Source organism: Puma concolor, chromosome A3 (assembly GCF_028749965.1).
Source record: "Puma concolor isolate L17-30 chromosome A3, mPumCon1.1.hap2, whole genome shotgun sequence".
NCBI lineage: Eukaryota > Metazoa > Chordata > Mammalia > Carnivora > Felidae > Puma > Puma concolor.
This window is the reverse complement of record NC_141669.1, coordinates 59,884,473-59,910,963: the sequence shown is the minus strand read 5'-3', so window position 1 is coordinate 59,910,963 and position 26,491 is coordinate 59,884,473. Positions and strand designations below refer to the sequence as shown.

Below are 26,491 nucleotides of genomic sequence, written 5' to 3'. Positions count from 1 at the left end.
ACCAGAAACACCAACTCTACAGGTAACACAATGGCACTGAGTTCATATCTTTCAGTAATCGCTCTGAGTGTAAATGGACTAAATGCTCCAATCAAAAGACACAGGGTATCAGAATGGATAAAAAAAAATAAGATCCATGTATACGTTGCCTACAATAGCCTCATTTTAGACCTAATGACACCTGCAGATTGAAAGTCAGGGGATGGAGGACCGTCTATCATACTAATGGAAGTCAAAAGAAAGCCGGAGTAGCCATAGATCAATCAGACAAACTAAATTTTAAAACAGAGACTCTAACAAGAGATGAGGAAGGGCATTATATCATAATTGAGGGGTCTATCCATCAAGAAGACCTAACAATTGTAAATATTTATGCCCCAAACTTGATAACACCCAAATAAATAAATCATTCACAAACATAAACACATTGATAACAATTCCATAATAGGGAACTTTAATACCCCACTTACAACAATGGACAGATAATCTACGCAGAAAATCAACAAGAAATCAATGGCTTTAAAAAATGTTCATTTATTTATTTTTGAGAGAGAGAATTAGAGAGCAAGCAGGGGAGAGGCAGAGAAAGAGACAAACGGAATCCTAAGCAGGCTCTGCACTGTGCACAGAACCCAATGCGGGGCTTGAACTCATGAAGTGTGAGATCATGACCTGAGCCAAAACTAGGAGTTGGATGTTCAACCAACCAAGCCACCCAGGCATCTCTGGAAACAATGGCTTTGAATGACACACTGGACCAGATGGACTTAACAGATATATTAAGAACATGTCATCCTAAAGCAGCAGAATACACATTTTTCTTGAGTGAACATGGAGCATTCTCCTGAATAGACCACATATTGGGTCACAAATCAGCCCTCGACAGGTAGAAAAAGATCAAGATCATGCATATTTTCAGGTCACAATGCTATGAAATTTAAAATCAACCACTAGAAAAAATTTGTAAAGCCCTCAAATACATGGAGGTTAAAGAACATCCTACTAAAGGACAAATAGCTTAACCAGGAAATTAAAGAAGGGAAAAAAAATACATGGAAGCAAATGAAAAGGAAAACACAACAGTCCAAATCCTTTGAGATGCAGCAAAGGCAGTCCTAACAGGAAAGCATACTGCAACTCATGCCTATCTCAAGAAGTAAGAAAGGTCCCAAATATACATCCTAAACCTACCCCTAAAGCCGCTAGAAAAGGAGTAGCAAATAAAGCCTAATGCCAGCCCAAGAAGGGAAATAATAAAGATTAGAGCAGAAATAAATGATATAGAATTCAAAAAAAATAACAAATCAATGAAACTAAATGCTGATTCTTTGAAAGAATAAACAAAATTGATAAACTCCTAGCCAGACTTTCCAAAAGAAAAGAGAGAGGACCAAAATAGATAAGATCATGAATGAAAGAGGAGAAGTCACAACCAACACACAGAAATACAATTAAAAAGAAGTACTTATATGCCAACAAACTGGGCAATCTGGAAGAAATGGAAAAATTCTTAGAAACTTACACATTACCAAAACACAAGTAGCAAGAAATAGAAAATTTGAACACGCCCATAATCAGCAAAGAAACGGAATCAGTTTCCACCAAATATATCCCAACAAACAAGAGTCCTGGGCCAGATGGCTTCCCAGAGAATTCTACCAGAAACTTAAAGAATACCTATTTTTCTCAAACTGTTCCAGAAAATAGAAATGGAAGGACAGCTGTCTTTGATTCCAAAACCATACAAAGACCTCACTAAAAAGGAGAAGTACAGGCCAATATTCCTGATGAATCTGGATGTAAAAATTTTAAAGAAGATACTAGTAAATCGAATTCAGCAGTACACTAAAAGAATTACTCATCATGATTACATGGGATTTATTCCTGGGCTACAGAGCTGGTTCAATATTCATAAATTAACATGATACACCACACTAATAAAAGGATAAGAACCATATGGTCCTCTCGATGCAGTAAAAGCAATTAACAAAATATAGTATCCTTTCTAGATAAAAAACCCTCAAGAAACTAGCAATAGAAGGAACATTCCTCAACATTGTAATGGCCATATATAAAAGACCCACAGCTAATATCATCCTCAGTGGGGAAAAGCTGAGAGCTTTCCCCCTAAGGCCAGGGACACAGTCGGGATGTCCACTATCACCACTCTTGTCTACATAGTACTGAAACTCCTAGCCTCAGCAATAAGACAACAAAAAGAAAAAAAGACATCAAAATTGGCAAAGAAGAAGTCAAACTTTCACTCTTCACAGACTTCATGATACTCTACATGGAAAACATAAAAGACACCACCGAAAAATTGCTAGAACTGGTATGTGAATTCAGCAAAGTCTCAGGATATAATACCAATGTACAGAAATCAGTTGCACTTCTATACACCAATAATGAAGCAGCAGAAAGGGAAATCAAGGAATCAATCCCATTTATAATTGCCCCCCAAAAACATGATACCTAGGAATAAACCTAACCAAAAAGGTTAAAGATCTGTAGGCTGACAAGTATAAAATGCTTATGAAAGAAATTGAAGAAGACACAAAAAATGGAAAAACATTCCATTCTCCTGGATAGGAAGAACAAATATTGTTGAAATGTTATTACTACCCAAAGCAATCTACACATTCAATGCAATCCCTATCAAAATAATACCAGCATTCTTCACAGCGCTAGAACAAACAATCCTAAAATTTGTATGGAACCAGAAAAGACCATGAATAACCAAAGCAATCTTGAAAAAGGAAACCAAAGCTGCAGACATCACAATTCCGGATTTCAAGCTGTATTACAAAGCTGTAATCATCAACACAGTATGGTATTGGCACAAAAACAGACACACAGATCAATGGAACAGAAGAGAGAACCCAGAAATGGACCCACAAAACAAATATACAGCCAATTAATCCTTGACTAAGCAGGAAAGAGTATCCAATGGAAAAAGTCTCTTCAGCAAATGGTGCTGAGAAAACTGGACAGTGACATTCACAAGAATGAAAGTGGACCACTTTCTTACACCTTTCAGAGAAATAAATTCAAAATGGATGAAAGACCTAAATGTGAGACAGGAAACCATTAAAACCCTACAGGAGAAAACAGGCAGCAAACTCTTTGACCTTGGCCACAGCAACTTCTTACTAGACAGTCTCTGGGGGGCAAGGGAAACAAAAGCAAAAATGAACTACTGGGACCTCATCAAAATACAAAACTGCACAGCGAAGGACACAATCAACAAAACTAAAAGACAACTGATGAAATGGGAAAAGATATTTGAAAATGACACATCAGATAAAGAGTTAGTATCCAAAATCTTTAAAGAACTTACCAAACTCAACACCCAAAAACAAATAATCCCATTAAGAAATGTGCAGAAGACATGACTGGACACTTTTGTAAAGAAGACATCCAGATGGTAATGGGCACCTGAAAACATCCTCAACATCACTCATCATCAGAGAAATACAAATCAAAAGCACAATGAAATACCACCTCACACCTGTTAAAATGGCTAAAATTAACAACTCAGGAAACAACAGATGTTGGTGAGGATGTGGAGAAAGAGGAACCCTTTTACACTGTTGGTGGCAATGCAAACTGTTCCATCCACCCTGGAGAATAATATGGAGGTTCCTCAAAAAATTAAAAATAGAACTATTCTATGGCCCCGAAATTTTACTAATAGGTATTTAAAAGGATACAAAAATGCTGATTTGAAGGGGCACATACATCCCAATGTTTATTAGCATTGCTATCAACAAGAGCCAAATTATGCAAAGAGCCCAAATGTCCATTGACTGATGAATGGCTAAAAAAAAATGTGGTGTATGTGTATATATATTTTACACACACACACACACACACACACACACACACACACAGGAATATTAGCAATCAAAAAGAATGAAATCCTATCATTTGCAACAATGTGGATGGAACTAGAGTGTATTATGCTAAGCGAAATAAGTCTGTCAGAGAAAGACAAATATCATATGATTTCACTCATATATGGAATTTAAGAAACAAAGCAAATGAACATGGGGAAGGGAAGGAAAAATAAGATAAAAATGGAGAGGGAGGCAAACTAGAAAAGACAAATACAGAAAACAAACTGAAGGTCACTGGAGGGGAGGCGGGTGAAGGTGTGGTTAAATGGGTGATGCGCACTAAGGAGGGCACTTGTTGGGATAAGCACTGGGTGTTGTTTGTAAATGATAAATCACTGGGTTGTACTCCTGAAACCACTAATACACTGTATGTTAACTAAGTTGAATTTAAATAAATTATGTACTCTAAAAAAAAAAAAAAGAAATAACAAGTATTGGTGAGGATGTGGAAGAAAAGGAACCTTTCTGCAGTGCGGGTAAGAGTGCAAATTGGTGCAGGGACTATGGAAAACAGTTTGGAGGTTCCTCAAGAAGTTGAAAAAGAATTACCATATGATCCAGTAATTCTGCCACCAGGTTTTAAACCAATTCAAAAAGATTTATGCACCCCTATATTTACTGCATTATTTACAATAGCCAAGATACAGGAACAACCCAAGTGTGAATAAATGGATAAAGAAGATGTGGTATGTATGATATATATATATATATACACACATATATACATATATATACATATATATGTAATGGAGCCATAAAAAATGAAATCTTGCCATTTGCGACCACATGGATATAGCTAGAGGGTATAATATTAAGTGAAATAAGGCAGACGTTGAAAGACAAATACCAAATGATTTCACTCACGTGGACTTTAAAAAACAAAATAAACAGGGAAAAAAGAAAGAAAACACAGAGAACAAACTGGTAATTGCTGGGGAGGGGGAGGAGGAGGTGAAATAGATAAAGGGGATTAAAAGTACACCTATCCTGATGAGCAGAGAATAATGCATAGAATTGTTGAAACTAATAAAACACCCTATGTTAATTACACTTCAGTTAAAATAAAAAGAGGGGCACCTGGGTGGCTCAGTCGGTTAAGTGTCTCATGCTCGGTTTCAGCTCAGGTCATGATTTCAATTTCATGAGTCTAAGTCCCACATCGGACTCTGCACTGACGGTGCAGAGCCTGTTTGGGATATTTTCTCTCTCTCTCTCTCTCTCTCTCTCTCTCTCTCTCTCTCTCTCTCTCTCTCCCTCCCTCCCTCCCTCTCTCTCTCTGCCCCTCCCCTATTCACACTGTCTCTGTCTCTCTCAAAATAAATAAATAAACTTAAAAAATTTAAAAAAACATAAAATGATTTTTAAAAATAAAGAAAAAGAAGGATGCTGTCAAAATTTGAGTGACATGTTATATTGTAGCAGCACAATCTTTTTGTGGTCTATTTAACCTTTATTACATATATATTATGATTTTTGAATATGGTCTCTAAGAGAGCATTTAGAAATATGCATTTAGAGATGGCATTTGCTGAGATAAGCTTGGAGGGTTTGATATGATCACTTGTGATTGATTTTGTCAGTTTATAATGTGTATTCTGTTTATTAAATATATCATTAGCTCAAATTTTCTAATTAATGTTATTCAAGTCCTCAAGATCCTGTTTATTTCCTTCATTGTATATCGTTTTCTGAGAAGTATGTGTTAATATCCTGCAATTTCTGGATTTTGCATTTTTTCCTTGAAGATTTTTCTTTAAAAAAATAATCTGGAGCCCTGTACTTAAATGCATAGTGCTATATCTACTTGATGCATTACTTCTCTTATCAACTATATAATTATGAAGGATCCCTTCATAATTAAAGGGGATGAGAGGGTAAGGAATAATAATAATAAATAAATATATATTTATTTATATTTTTATATATTTATATATATATTTTATATATATTTATATATATAAATAATATATATTTTAATATATTATTTATTATCATTTATTTTATTATTTATTATTATTTATTATATATATTATTTATATATTATTTTTATATATATAAATAATATATATTTATATATTATTTATAAATAATAAATAATTATATAATAAATAAATAAATAATAAATAAAGGGGATGAGAGGGTAAGGAACCAGCTTTTGAAAAGAGAAATATCAAAGGATTTCAGGACATATTTTTAATGTACCTCACTTTTCTTTCCCCTATTCAGTTTTTTAAAGCACAGATATTTTGTCTGTTACTTGGTTTGGGCAGCATTTATTTGTATATCTTTTTCTATTTGAACTTTCCCAAGTTATTTCAGGTTTGGAGGCGTTTTTTATATGCAACCTGTATCTGAATATTTAAAAAATCCAATCTTACAGTCTCTGATTTTCAATAGGTGAATTTAATTCACTCACCTTATAACTACTGATTAGACATTCTTAACAGCTTATTTTGTATTTTCTATTTACTATTACTAGTTACTATTACTATACTATTTAGTGATTACCTTTTGATTATTTCCTATTTGCTTTTTAATAATTTATCATTTTCTTTCTTGTACTTTTCCTATTTACTGGTACTGAAGTTACGCTGTTTATATCACTCTGATAGGGCTACCATAACAAATTACCATGCGGTGGGTGCTTTCAAAAACAGCAATGTATCTTCTCACAATTCTGGAGGCTAAAATTCCAGGATCAAGGTGTTGACAGGTTGGGTTCTCCTGAGGCCACTGTCCTTGGCTCGCAGATAGCCACCGTCTTGCTGTAAACTCTCATGGCCTTTCCTCTGTGCACATCCATCTCCAGTGACTCTGCCTCTTTTGATAGACACCGTCATACTGCATTAGGGTTACAACTTTAACCTGTCTCCATAATAGTCACATTGGGGGTTAGAACTTCAATATATGAATTTTGGAAGGCATGGGGACACAATTTAGTCCATAACACCATCTATTCCTATTTTTCTTGTGTATATTCTTAAATTCTTAACATTACAAATTACATTTCTAACAATAGCTGGGGTAATTAATATCTATTTATTTTGATTTTTCTCTGCTCAGGCACCCTCCTGCACCCCTGATTATTCACTCTTGCTACCCCAGGAGAATTTTTCCCATTCCTAGTATCTCCTTCCAAAGGGCATGGAGAACTTTGGGTGCTTTTTCCAACTCAGGGAGCAGTCTTCTCCTCTGGACATTTAAGTTTCTGCTTTCTTTTTCAATCTGATTTTGTCTGTTCTACAGCTTTCAGTAGGTTCCTTACAGCTTCTGGTCCATCATGTATTCTTTTTTTTTTTAATTTTTTTTTTTTTTTTCAACGTTTATTTATTTTTGGGACAGAGAGAGACAGAGCATGAACGGGGGAGGGGCACAGAGAGAGGGAGACACAGAATCGGAAACAGGCTCCAGGCTCTGAGCCATCAGCCCAGAGCCTGATGCGGGGCTCGAACTCACGGACCGCGAGATCGTGACCTGGCTGAAGTCGGACGCTTAACCGACTGCGCCACCCAGGCGCCCCTAATTTTTTTTAATGTTTATTTATTTCTGAGACAGAGAGAGACAGAGCATGAGTGGGGGAGGGGCAGAGAGAGAGGGAGACACAGAATCAGAAGCAGGCTCCGGGCTCCGAGCTGTCAGCACAGAGCCCGACGCGGGGCTCAAACTCGCAAACCGTGAGATCATGACCTGAGCCAAAGTCAGTCACTCAACTGACTGAGTTACCCAGGCGCCCCATGTATTCTTGTTTTGAATTCCAGTTACAAATTTTAAACACAGACACACACATATCCCATGATTTCTAGAGATTTGGCACAGGAGGGAGAGGTTGATGTATATGCATTCAATCCAGTGTCTTAAAACAGAAGAGGTATGTTTCATTTAGAAGTTAATTTTTAAGAGTGAAGACTTCTGACTGGGAAAATTTGAAATTGGAAGTCCAAATAGAAAAGTTTGAGTCAAGAGAAGCCAGAGACATCTATAGTGCTAATATTTAAAACTATAATTATATTGTATGTAATAAATGGTAATTCTTGTTTCAGAAGTTAGCAGGTATAAAACTTCTCTATATAAAAACAGTGCCAAAGTAGCAATTTTATGTCAACTTGATCACCAAGCAAGTGCCTAGGAGTGGCAGATGTAAGCCACACTACAGAAATCATGCCAATGAAAGACAAACTACCCAATAGTGTCATGCCAAGGGAAGGCACAGATGGCTGGAGAGCAGCAGCTATAGGTCTTTTTATAGCATTATCAAATGGCACACACTTGACATTCCAACTGGTCCTGTGCCAATGGCCAAGGTAATTAGGGATGCCAACATGAGAATGTTCAGAAGGCAAACTCATCTTCATGCCATCCAACATGGGACCAGAGAAGCAATCTTGGGTGGCAAATGAGTAGTTTTATGCCACAGTAATAATTAGGTTGGAGAGGTTACCTGATTTCTCAAAAGCAGAATAAGATCCCAAAGACACAAAATTAAAAGCAGCATTTCTGTGACCAACAAAAACAGACTCCCACACTGCACAGCTTCTACCTAGAAACATGGACAAAAAGAGTCTAGAGCCATGACAGTACAATTTTTTGCTCTTTAAAAAAATTTTCAGCAATCTCAGTTACAGAAAGTTTCAAATACAGTACGAAGATTTTTCTTTCTGAATCATTTGAGAGGAAGTTGCCAATATACTCTTGAACACTTTAATGTTTATTTCCTACTGAGGACATTCTCCTACCTACACAATCAAATCATCAAAATCATAAGGTTAGCATTGATAACATTATTCCAGCTTAATCACTGATATTGCACCAACTGTTCCAGTAACGTTCTTCATATAACAAAGATCAATTTCTTAATGAATTTGTTAGGTCTCTTTAGATTCCTTCAGTATAAATTAGTTCTTCAGTCTTCTTTTCATTCATATGAACTTGGCATTTTTTTTTCAATAGTATAGGTTACTTATTATAATGTCCCTCAATTTGAGTTCACCTGATGTTTCCTCAGGATTAGATGCCAGTTATATACTTTTTTTTGCAGAAATACCACAGAAAGGCTGTTGTGTTCTTATTGAGTATATATGGTAGTTTATTTTGATTTCTTCCATTACTGATAATACCATTTTAATCACTTATTAACATGGTATCTACCAGCCTTCTCCACTGTGAAGTTATTTTTTCCTTTTGTAAATAACACATACTTTGTGAAGAAATATTTTTTTGAGACAATACAAATACCCTGTATCTCAGGAAACTTTCTCTCACGGTTATAGCATCCATTAATTATTCTTGCCTTACTCTATTATTAATATGATGTCTTCCAAATTGTGATTTTTCTCATTCTGTCATTCCTTTTACATTTATTAGTTGGATTTATTCACTTTTGTACTTATTGTATCAGTATAGACTCATGGCAATTTATTTTATACAACTTATAATCATCCCACATATTTTGATAAAATTCAATTCAAAAAATTATTTCCTAAATTCTCATATTTCTTCTTTGACCCATGAGACATTTAGAGAAGTACTGTTTAATGTGCAAATAGTGGGAGCTTTGTTGAGAATATGAAAGTTATTGAATTGTAATTTAATTCCTTTGGTGTCGTATTTCACTCTTCTAAAGTGTACTGTGCTTTCTTTTATATACCAGCATATAATCTATGTTTAGTGACTATTTCATGTGCTTTAAAAGGAAAGTACATTCTAAAGTTGTTGAATATAGGTTCAAAAAATGTCAGGTCAAGTTGGTGGATAGGTTCATATATTCTGTATCCTTATGCATTTATGTACTACTTGTCCTATGAATTACTACATTTGTCTACTTTTCTTTTTTGGTTGTTATCTTTTGCTTCATATATTTGAATATTTATTTTGAGAGAGAGAGCGTGCATGCACACGAGTAGGGGAGGCAAAGACAGAGAGGGGGACAGAGGATTCCAAGCGGGTTCTGTGCTGACAGCAGACAGCCAAATGCAGGGCTGGAACTCCTGAACCAGGAGACCATGACCTGAGCCGAAGTCAGCCACTTAACCAACTGAGCCACCCAGGCTTCTTCATATATTTGAAACTCACTTATTTTGTATATAAACATTTAGAATGATGTCCTTCTGTTGAACTTTTATCATCAGGAATATGTCTCTTTAGGTTTTCTAATACTTCTTTTGTTCTGAAGTCTACTTTGGTACTTAATGTTAGAGTGTTACATCTTTTTAAATGTATTTGTGTCATAGTAACTGAAGTGTTCTCTTATTCAGAATATAATCAGGTTTTGTTTTTTATCCTGTCTGACAAAGTTAGACTTAAAAAAAATTCAATCTGTATTTTAACTGGAGTATCTTATTAATTTGAATTCAATATGATTATAAATGTTTAGGTTTAAGTATACCATCTTGCTGTTTGTTTTCTATTTTCCTTCCTGTCCTGCCCTCTTTGGGGTTGACTATTTTTAAAGGTTTTGTTTGTTTGTTTTTAATTTCCTCTATTGACTTTCTTTAAAGCTGCATATCTATTTAAATTTTTGAGAAAATCCTCCAGGCACTACAATATACTTAGCACAGTATAAGTGTTAAGCTAGTGTTAACTTAGCACAGTTTACTTAGAATTAATATTGTACCACTTCAGGCAAAAGGTATAAACCTTACAATGGTAGGATTCCATTTTATCACCTGTCATGATATGATGTTACTGTCATTCATTTCACATCTACATGTTATAAATACCACAATGCATTATTATTTTGCTTTGGACAATTATCTTTTAAAGAAATTTTTACATGAGGAAAAAATACTTTTACAACTAATCCATATTTACCATTGTCAGAGCTCTTCATTCTTTTATGTAGATCCATGTTTCCATCTGATATTATATTTGTTGTGCCAGAAGAACTTCCTTTACCTTTCCTTGTACTGCAGGTCCCCTGAGTGGGTGCTGAGTTGTCTCAGTTTTCATTTATTCAAAAGTGTCTTTATTTTACCAACATTTTAAGGTAATTTTCACTGGATATAAAATTTTGTATTGTGTTATTTTTTCAGTTCATTGAAGATGTTGCTACATTATCTTTTGGCATTATTTTTTCTGATGAGAAGTAAGCTATAATTCATATTAGTTGGTCCTTCTAAGTCTTTTTTTGTTGTTGTTGAGTTTTTTAAAAGATTTTTATCTTAATCACTGATTTTCAGTAGTTTGGGTATGCTATGCCAAGATGTAGTGTGCCTAAGTATTGCTTTGTTTATTTGGAGTTCACTGAGCTTCGATCCATAGACTAATGTTTTCCAGCAATGACATGTATTTTAGACCACTGGATTTGGGTTTCACAAGTTACTCAGCCTTTATTAATTTTTGTATTTTTCCTTCTTTTTATTAATACTGGATGATTTCCATTTATCTGTCTTGATGTCTTTCTATGGATCCTTTATTATACTGTCCAATCTTTTGCTAAGCCTACCCAGGGAGTTTTTCATTTCAGGTTTCACATTTTTCAGTTCTAGAATTTCTTTTGCCCCCTTTAAAAAATAGTTTCCTTGTCTCTCTTGAGAATCCATATATATTCAATCATTATATTCATCTCTTCCTTTAAAATACTTAAACATATTTATAACAGCTGCTCCAAAGTTTTTTCTGCCCCTTTCAACATCTGGGTCCTCTCAGGTCTGTTACCATTAGCTCCTTTTTCTCTTCATTATTTATACATCACATTTTCCTGCTTCTTTAACCACCTAATGATGTGTTATTGTGTGCTGAAAATCACATTATAAGTAGTTTGGGTAATGCTTTCTTTAAAGGATGTTGATTTTTGTACTAGCAGGGTATCAAATTAGTGGTGAATTCTTTTGATTCTGTCAAGTTAGGTTTTGTGATTTTTGAAGGCAGATCTGGTTTTGTACACAGTCCTGGAATAAGTTCTTCATCTTCAAGCATAGCATTTCTAGAGTTTCATAAAAATGCCCAGTGAGGTTGCTTCACTTTGAGCCAGAATTCCAGCACCTGTCACCATTATGAAGGCTCTCCGTTTAGCTCTCAGTCTCACAGCAGTGACTCTTTGGTAGGCCTAATATATACTTGCTGCTTAGCCTTCCATCAAGGACCCAAGTAACCACCTTGTAGACTTCTGGGTCCCCACTCTTCACATAGATTTTACCATTCTGGTATCCTGCCCCATAAATTCTATATCATTTATCATCTTTGAATTCTGAACTCTTATCCCTGGCTCTTCATCTGAGAGATATCACTGGTCTCTGTTCTGGAAATTATATAGAGGGCCATCTGTATATTCCTCCTCTTTTAAGAATCAAAGTCCTGCAGGGCTTACTTATTGTCCAATGCCTAAAAACTGTTGTCTCATATTTTGTGTAGTTTTATAGTAGTTTACAGTGGGAGCACAAGTCTGAAACCAGTTTGTCCAGTAGCTGGAAGTGGAAGATCCTCTTCTCTTACCAGTAATATTTTAAAACAGTTCTGCCAATATTGACTATATAATTATTCCCTTTTGCTTGGGTTTTGGTAGGAAACAACCTTGAACTATAGGGATCAATGAGAAGCTAGTGTTTTGTTTTGTTTTTTAAATATTTTTAAATTACTTACCTTTGAGAGACAGATAGAGAATGAGCAGGGGAGGGGAAGAGAGAAGGAGACACACACTCCAAAGCAGGCTCCAGACTCCAAGCTGTCAGCACAGAGCCCCACTTGGGGCTTGATCTCACAGACTGTTGAGATCATTACCTGAGCTGAAGTTGGATGCCTAACTGTCTGAGTCACCCAAGTGCCCCTAGAAGCTAATGGTTTCTAAAAGACAAGAAATTGGGAATGGACACTTCAAAAAGTATTACACCTATTCAGTTCAAATGACAGTCTAAGATACAACTCTTTGTGTCTCCCAAGATGCAAATGGGTTCTCAAAGAGCAGACTCATAGTCCTGGAAGATCTATCAATATCATGTCTGGCATATACCACATTCCTCTCTAAGAAAACTATCACTAAATGTGTGAGTTTTTTTTTTTTTTTTCTTGGAGACATGAATGAGAAAATAGGGAAATAGGCAATTGGTGCTATTTTTCTGTGGTCCTTTCTATATTCACTGTGCACTTCCTTTTATTACAGACTAAGAGCTCTTAATTTAGATGAATGATATTCCAAATAAACTGGGTTCTGTGTATCATTCAGGATAGATCAGATGCCATTCTGCAATAAACAGTGTTACTGATAACTTTTGAACTTTGGTAAAGAATAAAAGGAAAAGAATAGCTTTTTGAAGTTAGTAATAGGGAGTCATCAAGTCATAAATCACTGAGCTTTGGGGAACTTCTAAATTTTTAGTTTGTATAAGTAGTTTGGTATAAATGGAAACAGCATGAACTTTAGAGTCAAATACACCTTAGTTTGAATCACAATTCTCAGTTGTCCTTATAATTACTTTTAGCAACTGTAACATAGGTATAATAATTCTATTGTCTAGGATTATTATGAGAATTAAATAAGATAATTTATAAAGTGGTATAATGTATGTTTTATATAACATATTGACATAATATATTATACCATTATATAAGGCATTATCTGGTATAACACCTTTGCAGGTGATCAAGAAAAGTTAACTCCTTTAACTTTGTGAGATGTAATGATTTTGTTACTGATAAAGCACTTGGTATGCCTTCAAGCAAGACAGACTATAAATTTAAGCTGGCATACACAAATATCTTCATTAGCAAAAGGAAAGATCTGCATTATTAATCTTATAAGATTTCTATAATTCTTCAACTTGAAGAACTGAAAATTACTTTTTTTACTTTTTTGAACATAAGTTAGAATTTTAAAAACTTAGGTTTTTCTTTTTAGTGCTTTTACTACAATTAAACAATAAACCCTAGTATAAACAACATCTTATATAATTTCATTTGTTCCATTTGGGGCATAAAATTGATGATATGTCATGCTTTAAAGCAGAATTTGTGACATTTAAGGCTCTTAGCGATTAATAGTTCAAACATAACAGCGCACTGCAGGGGGGTTATCCAGAATTGGAAAGCAGCTAGTGCCAAGCTTAACACTTCACTCACCTTCCAAAAACATACTGCAGAACTTCTCATTCCAGTTATCCCAGATGAGAACATATCAGACTAATAGTCTTGCTGAGAACAACTAAAACAGCTGGGTAAAATAATTTTTAAAATTCTGTTTGAAGACATTGGAGAACAAGACAGTGAGTATTTGAAGGGCCAAGATTCTAGACAGAAGCAAAACCCAGAGAGGTAAGCCTGACATTTGGTGCAGCTTTTGCTTTTCAAAGTATTTGCCAATATGTAATTGGTGGCCAAGAAGGTGAGAAACTTAACAGAAAGTAGTGTTTGAGAAGTTGAGAAACCACATTGAACATTAGGTAGAGTCAATGGGCTAAGGCTACTAAGTTATACTTCAGGGTCTGCTGAACAGACAAGGCTTCTAACTGGGACTCCTGAAGGGCTACACTCTTGATGTTCAGTATAAAGTAGAAATAAATTGGCTCTTAGACTGAAACTCATGTTCAAACAAACTCAATCCCAGAATGGAGTAAGGTATCTTTTAACCTTTACCCTAACTAACTTCTAGAAGCAAAAGTAAATTCTTTCTGGAGGAAAACAACATCATACACAGCCTCAAATTATCACTACATTTTAAAAATGCTATGGTTTTTCAAAAAAAAAAAAAAAAAAAAAAAAAAAAAGGCAGAGAGTTAAAACCAAATGACCCCCAAACAAGAACAGAAAGACAGAAAGATTCACCATAAGGATAGGAATCAAAAGAAAAAATTAGAGGAAAAAATGTAATTAATAAGCTAATAGAAGGGAAAAAATGGAATAATAGAGTTAACATAAAAAAGGGCAAGGATGGTTAGGTAAAAGGACATAGAATAGGCGGGAAAAACAGAAAAGAAAGTGGGTAGGACAAACACAATTATATTATTTACAATCCAATTAAATAATCTAATTAAAAGACAAAGGTGACCCCTGATTAAAAATATACAACTATTTATTGCTTATAAGAGATGCAACTCAAAATATAAAGAAACATGGATATAAAAGATTTGAAGCAAATACAAACCAAAATAAAACTGGTGTAGGTATACTTTGAGATGAAGTAGGTTTTAAGGCAAGAAGCATTACTAGAAGATAGAAGAATGTTTCATAATGTTAAAGGCTCAATATATCAAGAAAATACAACAGTTCTTAAAAGAACTGAAAAACATGATTAACACACTTGATTTTATATAGAACACTGCATTCAACAACTGTAAACTATTGGCTACACATTTTTTTTCAGTGCACATGCAAATTTTACCATTGACCATATAATGGGCCATAAGGGAATTTCAACTAATTTCAAAGGGTTGATGTAATACAGAATAGGTTAAGGGGTGTGTGTGTGTGTGTGTGTGTGTGTGTGTGTGTGTGTGTCTGTCTAGAAAATGTTTTATTAAAAATTTTTTTTTTCAACGTTTATTTATTTTTGGGACAGAGAGAGACAGAGCATGAACGGGGGAGGGTCAGAGAGAGAGGGAGACACAGAATCGGAAACAGGCTCCAGGCTCTGAGCCATCAGCTCAGAGCCTGACGCGGGGCTCGAACTCACGGACCTCAAGATCGTGACCTGGCTGAAGTCGGACGCTTAACCAACTGCGCCACCCAGGCGCCCCTAGAAAATGTTTTATTATTTGAAATTAGGAAATGTAAGAAACCTAGGACAAAGAATTCATAACAGAAATGTTTAGAAATACTTTGAGCTGAATGATAACGAAAAACAGACACATAAAATTGTCAGAATGCAATCAAGGCCATCGTTGAATGGAGATTATACCCTTGAATGCATACATTAGGATACAGTAGCTAAAAAATCCATGACTTAATCATCTATCACAGGTTAGAGTAAGAACAACACATTTAAACAAACTTGGAAGACTTACATTATTGGATATAAATACTTATAAAGTAATTAAAGAAGTTTAGTATTGGAGCAAGGACAGAATCTAGTAATACACATATAGGACACTTGATTGGCTTATTCTGATTGAATTATAGTTGACATGCAGTATTCTATTATTTGCTGGTGTACAACATAGTGGTTCTACAAATCTATACATTATGTAATGCTTACTACATACAATAAGTGTAGTTGCCATCTGTCAACATACCAATTTATTACATTATCTACTATATTCCCTATGCTGCACTTCCCTAACTTATTTTATAACTAAAAATTTTTAGTTCTTAATCCCCTTCACCTATTTCACCCATCCCCCTATACCCCTCTATTTTGACAACCACCAGTTTGTTCTCTGTATTTATGAGCCTGTTTCTGTTTCTTTTGGTGTTTATTTGTTCATTTGTTTTTACTTGTAGCTTCCACATATAGGTGAAAATACACAGTGTTTTTTTCTGACTTATTTCACGTAGCATAATATCCTCTAGGTCCATCCATGTTGTCACAAATGGCAAGATTTCATTCTTTTTTATGGCTATTATTCCATTCTGTGTGTGTGTGTGTGTGTGTGTATATATATATATATATATATATATATATATATATATATATATATATAACATCTTTATCCATTCATCTATGGATGGGCATTTGGGTTGCTTCCACACCTTGGCTATTGTAGATAATGTTGCAATAAACAGGGGTGCGTGTGTCTTTTCCAAACAGTGTTTTCATTGTCTTTGGGTAAATACCCAGTAGCAGAATTACTGGATTATATGGTATTTCCATTTTTATTTTTTTGAGAAATCTGCATACTGTTATCTATAGTGAACAATTTACATTCCCACCAACATTCTCCACATCCTTGCCACCACTTGTTATTTCCTGTCTCTTTGATACTAACCATTCTGACTGGTGTGAGGTTATATCTCATTATGGTTTTGATATGCATTTCTGTGGGAACCTCATTTATGACAAAGGTGACCCTGTAAAGCATCAAAGTACAATTTTGTCAATCAATGGTCACAGGTCAACTGGATATACATATGACGGAAGTTAATTTTGCGCCATATCCTCTAAAAAAATCAATAGAGGTGGATTGTAGGTTTAAATGTTAACATTAAAATAATACAAATTCTGGAAGATAAAAAGGAGAATTTTGGAGGTGCTTGGCTGGCTCAGTCAGCAGAGCATGCAACTCTTGATCTGGGGTGTGTGAGTTCAAGCCCATATTGGGTATAGAAATTACTTAAAAACAAAATCTTTAGAAAAAAGAAGAATTTTCAAGACCTTGAAAATTTCAAGACCTTGAAGATTTTTAAAACAAGGCACAAAGAGCACTAACCAGCCCCTAGCAACCACCACTTTACTCTCTATTTCTATGAAACCAGTTTTTATTTACTTTTTAAGATTCCATATATAACTGACACCAGACAGTATTTGTCTTTCTCTTATTTTCCTTAGCATTAAGCCCTCCAGGTTGGTCAATGGTATAGCAAATGGCAAGATTTCCTTCATCTGTCAATGGACACTTAGGTTATTTCCACATCTTGGCTACCTGAATAATGCTGCTGTACACATGGGTACAGATACTTCTTCGAGATACTGGTTTTGTTTCCTTTGGGCATCTACCCAGAAGTGGGATTTCTGGGTTATGTGGCAGTTTTATTTTTAATTTTTTAAAGAGCCTCCATATTGTTTTCCATAGTGGCTGCACCAGTTTACACTCACACCAACAGTGAACAAGCGTTCCCTTTTCTCCACATCTCTGCCAACTTTTGTAATCTCTTTTTTGATAAAAGACATCCTAACAGGTGTGAGGTATTATCTCAATGTGGTTTTGATTTGCATTTCCCTGATGATTAGTGATGTTGAGTACCTTTTCATGTACCTGTTGGCCATCTGTATGTCCTCTTTGGAAAAATGTCTTTTCAGGTCCTTTGCTCATGTTTTAATTGAATTGTTTGATTTTTTTGCTATTGAGTTGTAGAAGTTGTAATATATTTTGGATATTAACCCCTTATCAAATATATGATTTACAAATATTTTCTCCCATTTGTACATTGCCTTTTTGGGTTTTTTTGACTATTTCTTTTGCTGTGCAGAAACTTTTTGGTTTGACATAGTGTCACTTATTTTAGCTTTGGTGGCCTATGCTTTTATTGTCTTTTATCAAAAAAACAACAAAAACAAATACACAAACAAAAAAACCCACAAAAAATAAAAACCTCACACTGCCAAGACCAATGTCAAGGAGCTTTTTCTCAATGTTTTCTTCTAGGACTTTATGGTTATAGGTCTTACATTTAAGTCTTCAATTCATTTTTAGTTTTTCTGAGGCATGTAAGATAGGAGTCCAGGTTCATTATTTTGCATGCGGATATCCAATTTTCCTACCACCACTTATTGAATTTATCCAAGGGATACAGGAATCAGGGATGCTGATTCATAGGGGCACATGTACCCCAATGTTTATAGCAGCACTTTCAATAATAGCCAAATTATGGAAAGAGCCTAAATGCCCATCAACTGATAAATAGATAAAAAGATGTGGTTTATATATACAATGGAATACTACTTGGCAATGAGAAAGAATGAAATCATGCCATTTGCAGCAAGGTGAATAGAAATGGAAGGTATTATGCTGAGTGATACAAGTCAGAGAAGAACAGATATCGTATGTTTTCACTCATATGTGGATCTTGAGAAACTTAACAGAAGACCATAGGGGAAGGGAAGGGGAAAAAATAGTTACAAACAGAGAGGAGGGAGGCAAACCATAAGAGACTCTTAAATACAGAGAACAAACTGAGGGTGGATGGAGGGGTAGGGGAGAGGGGAAAGTGGGTGATGGGCATTGAGGAGGGCACTTGTTGGGATGAGCGCTGTGTGTTGTGTGTAAGCAATGAACCATGGGAGTCTACTCCAAAAACCAAGAGCACACTTTACACACTGTATGTTAGCCAATTTGACAATAAATTATATTAAAGAAAGAAAAAAAAAAAAAGAAAGAAAAAACTAACTTGTCCCCATTGTGTATTCTTGGTCAAAGACTAGTTGACCATATATGCATGGGATCATTTCTGGGCTCTTTATTCTGTTCCATTGGTCTGTGTGCCTGTTTTTATGCCAGTTATCACATATAAAATGGAATACAACGTAAACATTAAAGAAATGACATACACTTATGTTTACTGATATGGAAAACTATGTCATATTGTTGAAAGAAAAAAATCAAGTTATAAACAAAAAGTATAGGGAATGAATATATTCACAGGTATTTTTTTTTTAATTTTTTAATTTTTTTTTTCAACGTTTATTTATTTTTGGGACAGAGAGAGACAGAGCATGAACGGGGGAGGGGCAGAGAGAGAGGGAGACACAGAATCGGAAACAGGCTCCAGACTCTGAGCCATCAGCCCAGAGCCTGACGCGGGGCTCGAACTCACGGACCGCGAGATCGTGACCTGGCTAAAGTCGGACGCTTAACCGACTGCGCCACCCAGGCGCCCCACACAGAGAGGTATTTTAAAGGAGGTCCATTGGTTTTTTAGTTTTACTCTCTTTATTGTATTGTTTACTTTCTATTATAATATTATTTATTCTTATAACCAAAATATTTTGTTTTAATCTAAGGTCTTGCTGAATCATATTGCTTTTGCTTACAAAATATCCTCTCTTTTACATTCATATAATTCAAGCCCTGTTTCAGGTATTCATTATTTTTTACATGGCTATGTAATAACAATAGTTGCTCTGTCTCAACAATAATAACACATGATATCTGTATATTACTTACCAGTTTACAAAGTACTTTCAATACATTATCCCCACTAAGACTCAAAAACAACCTTATGAATAAAGAAATATGAAGAAAATCTACCTTTACTGAGGTGAATTCTGGTAAAGGTGAGAAAGTAGAGATAGATAGTGGGGTCAAAAAATCTAAAAAGTGTTGTTATTTCTGACATTGTGATGTCTACATGTAGAGATATTGGCCAAATAAAACCTTCTCTCAATATATGAATATGTCTATTCAATTTGACAAAACAAAATACAGATGATAAATAATAACTTTTTGAATTAGAGATTTCTTCACGATCAATGAAAGCACAATTTAACTGAATGATGCAAAGTTAGAATTTAAACAACAAACTCATTCCAAAGACAAGTGATCTAATGTCATGAAGCCATTTTAATACCTAAAGCATCAAAGCTTAAACTACAGAAATGTTTTCATTGTGCAGAAGATTCAGGTAAAAGAGCCTTCCAGAATTTTTTTTGTTTCGTTTTCAAGAAGCTTTTACTTTATTGGTTTCCTTGACAACAATGAATTTTCTGTGGAGCAGAATATGCTAGGAAACCGGGAAAGGAACACCACCTCATCTGACCTCACTGTGACATTGTGGTAAAAGATCTTGGAAGAACCTGATACAGAGCACAAGGATCTGTAAGAAACTGGCTGTTAGCTAATAAATGGGAGGACTAAAGTGTATATGAATTTATAACTTCTTGGATGTGTTTTGCACTGTGGTTACTTTAAAAATATAAGTGAGAACATTCATAATTTGTTACTTTACACTAAAATCTAAGGGACAAACTTGAGCACATTCAAAATCTATGGTACATATTTTGCCCTATGTCCTGGCTTCTGTAGCTGTACTTTAGAGAATGGATTAAAAGGACACGCTTATTAGATAGAAAGGTGTCATCCCCTCACATCAAGGTACACGAGGAGAAAAGTTCAAGAATTATAAATTCTTAGAAAACATAAAAAATCCTTTGGGCCCCAGCAAAGAAAATGTCAACGAGTCAAAAGAGACTAGATGGCTATTGACCAGTTTCATGAAGGCAAAGCTGCAAGCCAAGAAGGAATAATGCTTTCTCACCATGTGTCTAAGGCACAAATGACACTAATCCTTTTTAATGGTCACAAAAGCTGACAACTTACTCAGCCTTAGAACTGAAGGCACAAAATCATCTCTGGGAATGACTCACCATAAACAGGTCACGAGCACCAATGTCAACAGCTAACAGAAATGCCTTTTCAAATCTCTGGTACCTATAATGAAGAAAAGAAATGTATATGTTAGTTATGAACAAAACCATAAAAGAAGAGAGCTGCTTGTTTAATGTATTTATGTGTTACTGTTTTTTGTTCTTCTGATGGGAAAAATATTTTCAAACAGTAGGGAATTTGCCTGCTGGGATTTTCTGTATGTGAAATGTTATTGCACTTAGAAGGGCCTTAGTCAAAGAGCCTGCAGAGGCCTTCAATGCAATTTGCAAGGATAAGCATAACCCAGAGAAGGTGCTGTTGAATGTAGGGAAATAATTGCTTAGGAAAAAGTCTCTCATAATTTTTAACTTTATCATGTTTTGTAAGAGAAAAGTATGGGAATATGTAGAATATAGCAAGATAACAGTAATTACCAAACCGAATAATTATACTTTTGTGTTTCATAGGTAAAAGTTGAGAAGCCATACGCTGTATTATTACAAAAGTCATATTTGTGAGTTTTGGAAAATATACACCCTAGGTTGTTCGAAAATGACAGTAGAAATGGTTTCTAAATATTTTAACGTATTTTCTAAGTATGTTTTTTTAATGCTTATTTATTTTTGAGACAGAGACAGAGAGACAGAGGGAGAGAGGGAGGGAGGGAGGGAGGAAGCTGGGGAGGGGCATACAGAGGAGACAGAAGATCTGAAGTGGACTCCACAGACAGCAGAGAGCCTGACTCAGAGCTCAAACCCACAAACCGTGAGATCATAACCTGAGCCAAACTTGGATGCTTTACTGATTGATTGAGCCACCTAGGCGCCCCTTTTCTAAGTATTCTTAAGTATTTTCTAAATACTTCAAACATGACTTTTCTACTCTTTTTACACAATATACACTTTTCCTAAAGTATAACTTTGATAATTATTTTTTTATAATGTTTATTCATTTTTTTTTTTTTTTTTTTATTAATTTTTTTTTTTTTTTTTCAACGTCCATTCATTTTTGGGACAGAGAGAGACAGAGCATGAACGGGGGAGGGGCAGAGAGAGAGGGAGACACAGAATCGGAAACAGGCTCCAGGCTCTGAGCCACCAGCCCAGAGCCCGACGCGGGGCTCGAACTCACGGACTGCGAGATCGTGACCTGGCTGAAGTCGGACGCTCAACCGACTGCGCCACCCAGGCGCCCCTGTTTATTCATTTTTGAGAGAGAGAGAGAGAGTGAGAGAGCACAAGTGGGGTAGGGGCAAAGAGAGATGAAGACACAGAATTCAAAGCAGGCTCCAGGCACCGAGCTGTCAGCACAGAGCCTGACACGAGGCTCGAACCCATGAACTGTGATATCATGACCTGAATCGAAGATGGGCGCTTAACCGAGTGAGCCACGCAGGTGCCCCTGATAATTCTTTTTAGTGAAAGTTTAATTTTAGCCCAAGATATATGAAAACTACAGTTTAAATTAATTACCTTCACAGGAAAGTTGAAGCTCCTGAAAGCAAAGCATGTTATGATCACATACTTTGCACAGAGTTTTAGAAGGAAAGGTCTTTTTTTTTTTTTTTTTTTGGTTTGAATGCTGAGATTTACATAGATATAATTGTGAGAATTTCTGACTCCAGAAACAAGCAGGTAAATAACCAGGTTGTACTCTGTTCTCTATTTTATATTGTGAAATATGACAGTATAAAATATAAAGATTTCAATTGCAACACATCAGAAATATGGAATATTAACAGATTACATAAATTTTATCAGTAAAATAGCTAAAATAATTTAAGTGCTAACAAAAAATTAATGACTCTTATTGCCAATCTCCTCCTTCACCCTTCTTACTAACCTCTCCAGTATTTGCCTGAATCCCTTTAACTATGGAAGATCAGAAGGCAGTTGTATTTCTTTTGTTCCAGGCAGTTTACTGATTCCTTGTGTATTCAGTGGAGGTGGGATGTAATGAGAAACAGAGGACTGTAGCAAATTGTACAACTTGTTCATACATTCATTGCTATTTTACATTTGATCCCGCTACACTGAAACTTTTCTGTCAATAGTAATCTTCCAGCTTCTAATGATGAAATGTAAGATAAGTTCTCATCTTGTGTGCCCTTTTGGCCACATCTGACCCCACAAATTTCCCCTCCTTGAAACTCCCTTTTTCCTTGCATTTGGAGATGCCATTCTTTGTTTTCTCATTTCTGACATTTCATTTTCTTAGTCTCCTTTCCCAGTTTGTTCTATGCCTACTCCATAAAGTTGGTGTTCTACGGTCCTCTTATTTATACTAACTACTCTAGTCTCCCCAGTAACCTTACCCACTTCATGACATTGATAATTACATCAATAACTTACGAATCCCTAGGTTCCCTTTCTTTCCTGAGCTCCAAACTTTTATTTCCAGGTACTTTAAATTTTTTTTTTTCAACATTTATTTATTTTTGGGACAGAGAGAGACAGAGCATGAACGGGGGAGGGGCAGAGAGAGAGGGAGACACAGAATCCGAAACAGGCTCCAGGCTCTGAGCTGTCAGCCCAGAGCCCGACGCGGGGCTCGAACTCACGGACCGCGAGATCGTGACCTGGCTGAAGTCGGACGCTTAACCGACTGCGCCACCCAGGCGCCCCAAGGTACTTTAAATTTAAAGTGTCTAACATATCCATCAATACATCAATTTGGCAACCATATATATGATAAATTAAAATTGGAGAAAGTGAAATTAAGAGGGACAAGATAGGATGTATTGTTCTTTCTAGGTGAGAGATAATGATGAGCACTATGATAAAATGAAGGATTGGCTTTGGAATTGGGCAGAATGGTCAACCAGAAATACCAAAGGCAACTCCCAACTAGACTGCCTATAAAATATACATTAAAGTACATCACAGAACTCTAAAAAAAATAAGAAAATCTCTCTAAGAGTACCATAGTCTCAATCAAAATACAGCCAACCAAATGAAATCCCTTCATTAAAACTAGAGTAAAGATCCCTGAGCAGAGAGCAAATACTGGGGGAGAGGGAGAGGCAGAACTACCCTAAGGGCCATCACACTCAAGAGACTGAGCTCTGAACAAGTGTCAAGGTAACGGTGCTAAGCCCAAGACTTCTGATTAAGCCAAGGGCTAAAATGTTCCCAGGATATTAGTGTCCCTAACTTTGGCATAAAGAATAAAAAAAAAAAAAATTCATGTCTTGCTTAAAGCTTTTTCTTTAGGTAGACTCTACACCCAATGTGGGGCTCAAAGACACAACCCTAAGACTGACAGTCACATGCTCCAACAACTGAGACAGCCAGGCACTCCTAGATTAAAGCATTTTTTATAGAAATCCCCAGGCTTATCATAAATTAAAATAAAACAAGTATGAGCTCGTGGTCAAAAATCACCAAATGCATAAGAAAACAAGCTAGTATGATGGAAAATAATTTCACAGATTATTTTTTCTTATGGTATGCTATAGTTCATACATGCTTCCTTTACTATTTTTCATTCTTTTTTCTTTGCTCTCCTTTGGGTAATTTCAAAAGACTTGTCTTCTACCTCAAAGATTCTTTCACTGGCTCAATTCCATCTGCTGTTGATGCTCTCTACTTCATGTTTCATTTTATCCATTGTATTCTTCACCTCCAGAATGTTTTTTTTTTTAATGATTTTTGTCTCTGTAAAGTTCTCATTTTGTTCATTGTTTTCCTTATCTTATTGTCTTTGTTTTCTTGTAGCTCGTTGAGTTTCCTTAAAATGTTTAATTATTGGGTATACCACAGATCTTAATTTCTTTGGGGATATTTATTTTAAAAATATCGTGTTTCTCTGGTGGCGTCATGTTTCCTTGATATTTCATGTTTCTTCAAGTCTTATGTTGCTGTTCTCTCATTTAAAGAGTAGTCACCTAATTCAGTCTTACCAACTAGTTTCAGGAATATTAGCCCTGTAGGGATTCTGAGCCGTTCTGAGACTTTTTCTATGGATAAACCTGCTCCACACTTCTTATTCTCTCTTGGGGAGGAATTCTTAAGATGTATGCCTTCTCTCTGTTCTGCAACCCTAGGCCAGATGCTGAGAACCTGCTATTTGCTTTCCTAGGGCACTCCTTATGCCCAAGTTTGTGTGCTTTCTCTTAGTCCTACAGTCAGGCTATCTGTGTGTGATTAGTAGCCATTTCCAAAGTCTCCTCTTGCCACCCTGGACTCATGCATAGGATGCTGGCCATGGACTGTGGGAGCACACATGGAGCATTTGGGGTACCTGTTGCCAGTTGTGCGGATCCATAGGCAAGGTGTCCTCATCAGTTCGTGGGTAGGCTTCTTGATAATAGTCTGTCAGTCAGTCTGGTCTGTCAGTCAGTTAGTAGCATCTGTATCCCTTTGATGCCCTCTAAGAGCAGTGACTACTGTTTTTCCAGCTGTTCTCCACCCCCTAGATATGCAGCACACTTGAGTATTCTGGATGGGATGAGAAAGAAGTAAGTCTCTGGCAGCATCCTGCACAGCTTTGGAAGCCAGGCACTTACTCAACATGCTCTCACTTTTAGCCATGGGAGAAATCATGGGCCGAGGTCTCTCTTGGCACTGAGCTGTGCCACCCTGGGAAAGGGATGACACAAGTAAAGTGAAACTGCTCCTCCTACACTATTCAATGGATCCAATCTCAGATTTTCCCCCCCTTTTTGCTCCAGAGGTGTGCTGGAACATCTCTGCTGGACTCCCAAACTTCCACAAAGGCACTCTTATTCATGGGTGATTGTCTAAATTGGTGTGCTGAGGAGTAAATGGTAAAAAACTTATTCTGCCATGTTGATGGTTGTATAATTTCACCTTTTATATTCAGGGCTGTGATCCACTTCAAGTATGTTTGTGTTGGCAAAAGGTAGAGGACAAGACTCATTTTCTCCCCTATATGGATCACCAGTTTATGTCGTATCATATTTGGAAAAGACCATCTAGACTACATTGAATTACTTTATCAATTTAGTAAAAAACAGTTGTAGTAAGTTTTGAAATCAGGAAGTGTGTGTTCCCTACTGTTGTTCTTTTTTAAGATTGTTTGGGCTGTTTGGGCCCCTTTGCAATTTCATATAAATTTGTGAACTGGCTTTTTCTATTTCTGAAAAAAAAAAAAAGGCACTGGAATTTTGAATCTTTGGACTACTTTGGGTAAGTGCTGCCATCTTAACAAGAGGAAGTCTTCTAATCCACATATATGGGATGTCCACACTTATTTGTCTTCTTTAATTTCTTTTAGCAATATTTTTATGCTTTCAGTTTATAAAACTTTGCCAGTGGTAGAATTATAATAAATATAATATAATATAATATAATATAATATAATATCTTTTCAATATATACATATATATACACACACACTGAAGTATTATTAACATACAGTGTTATATTAGTTTCAAGTTTACAATATGATGATTCCACAATTTCATACATTACTCAATGCTCATCATGAAAAGTATACTCTTAATCCCCTTAATCTATTTCAACCATCTCCACAACCCTCTGGCAACCACCAGTGTTTTCTCTGTACTTTTTGTCTCTTTTTTCTTTGTTAATTTGTCTTGTTTCTTAAATTCCACATGCGTGAAATCATATTTCACTGACTTATTTCACTTGGCATTATACTCTCTATCTATGTAGTCACAAATGG

At 35.7% G+C, this 26,491-nt stretch overlaps 1 protein-coding gene across 3 annotated transcripts in view; it reads right to left on the bottom strand.

The window, feature by feature from the left end:
- Positions 1 to 26,491, bottom strand: part of WDPCP (WD repeat containing planar cell polarity effector) — a 394,349-nt gene that overhangs the window by 170,202 nt on the left and 197,656 nt on the right. For all 3 annotated transcript variants that reach the window (XM_086701002.1, XM_086701003.1, XM_086701004.1), the window contains one exon: positions 20,842 to 20,905. In XM_086701002.1, coding sequence (XP_086557128.1) covers positions 20,842 to 20,905 — 64 coding nt within the window. The remainder of the gene's footprint in view (positions 1 to 20,841; positions 20,906 to 26,491) is intronic.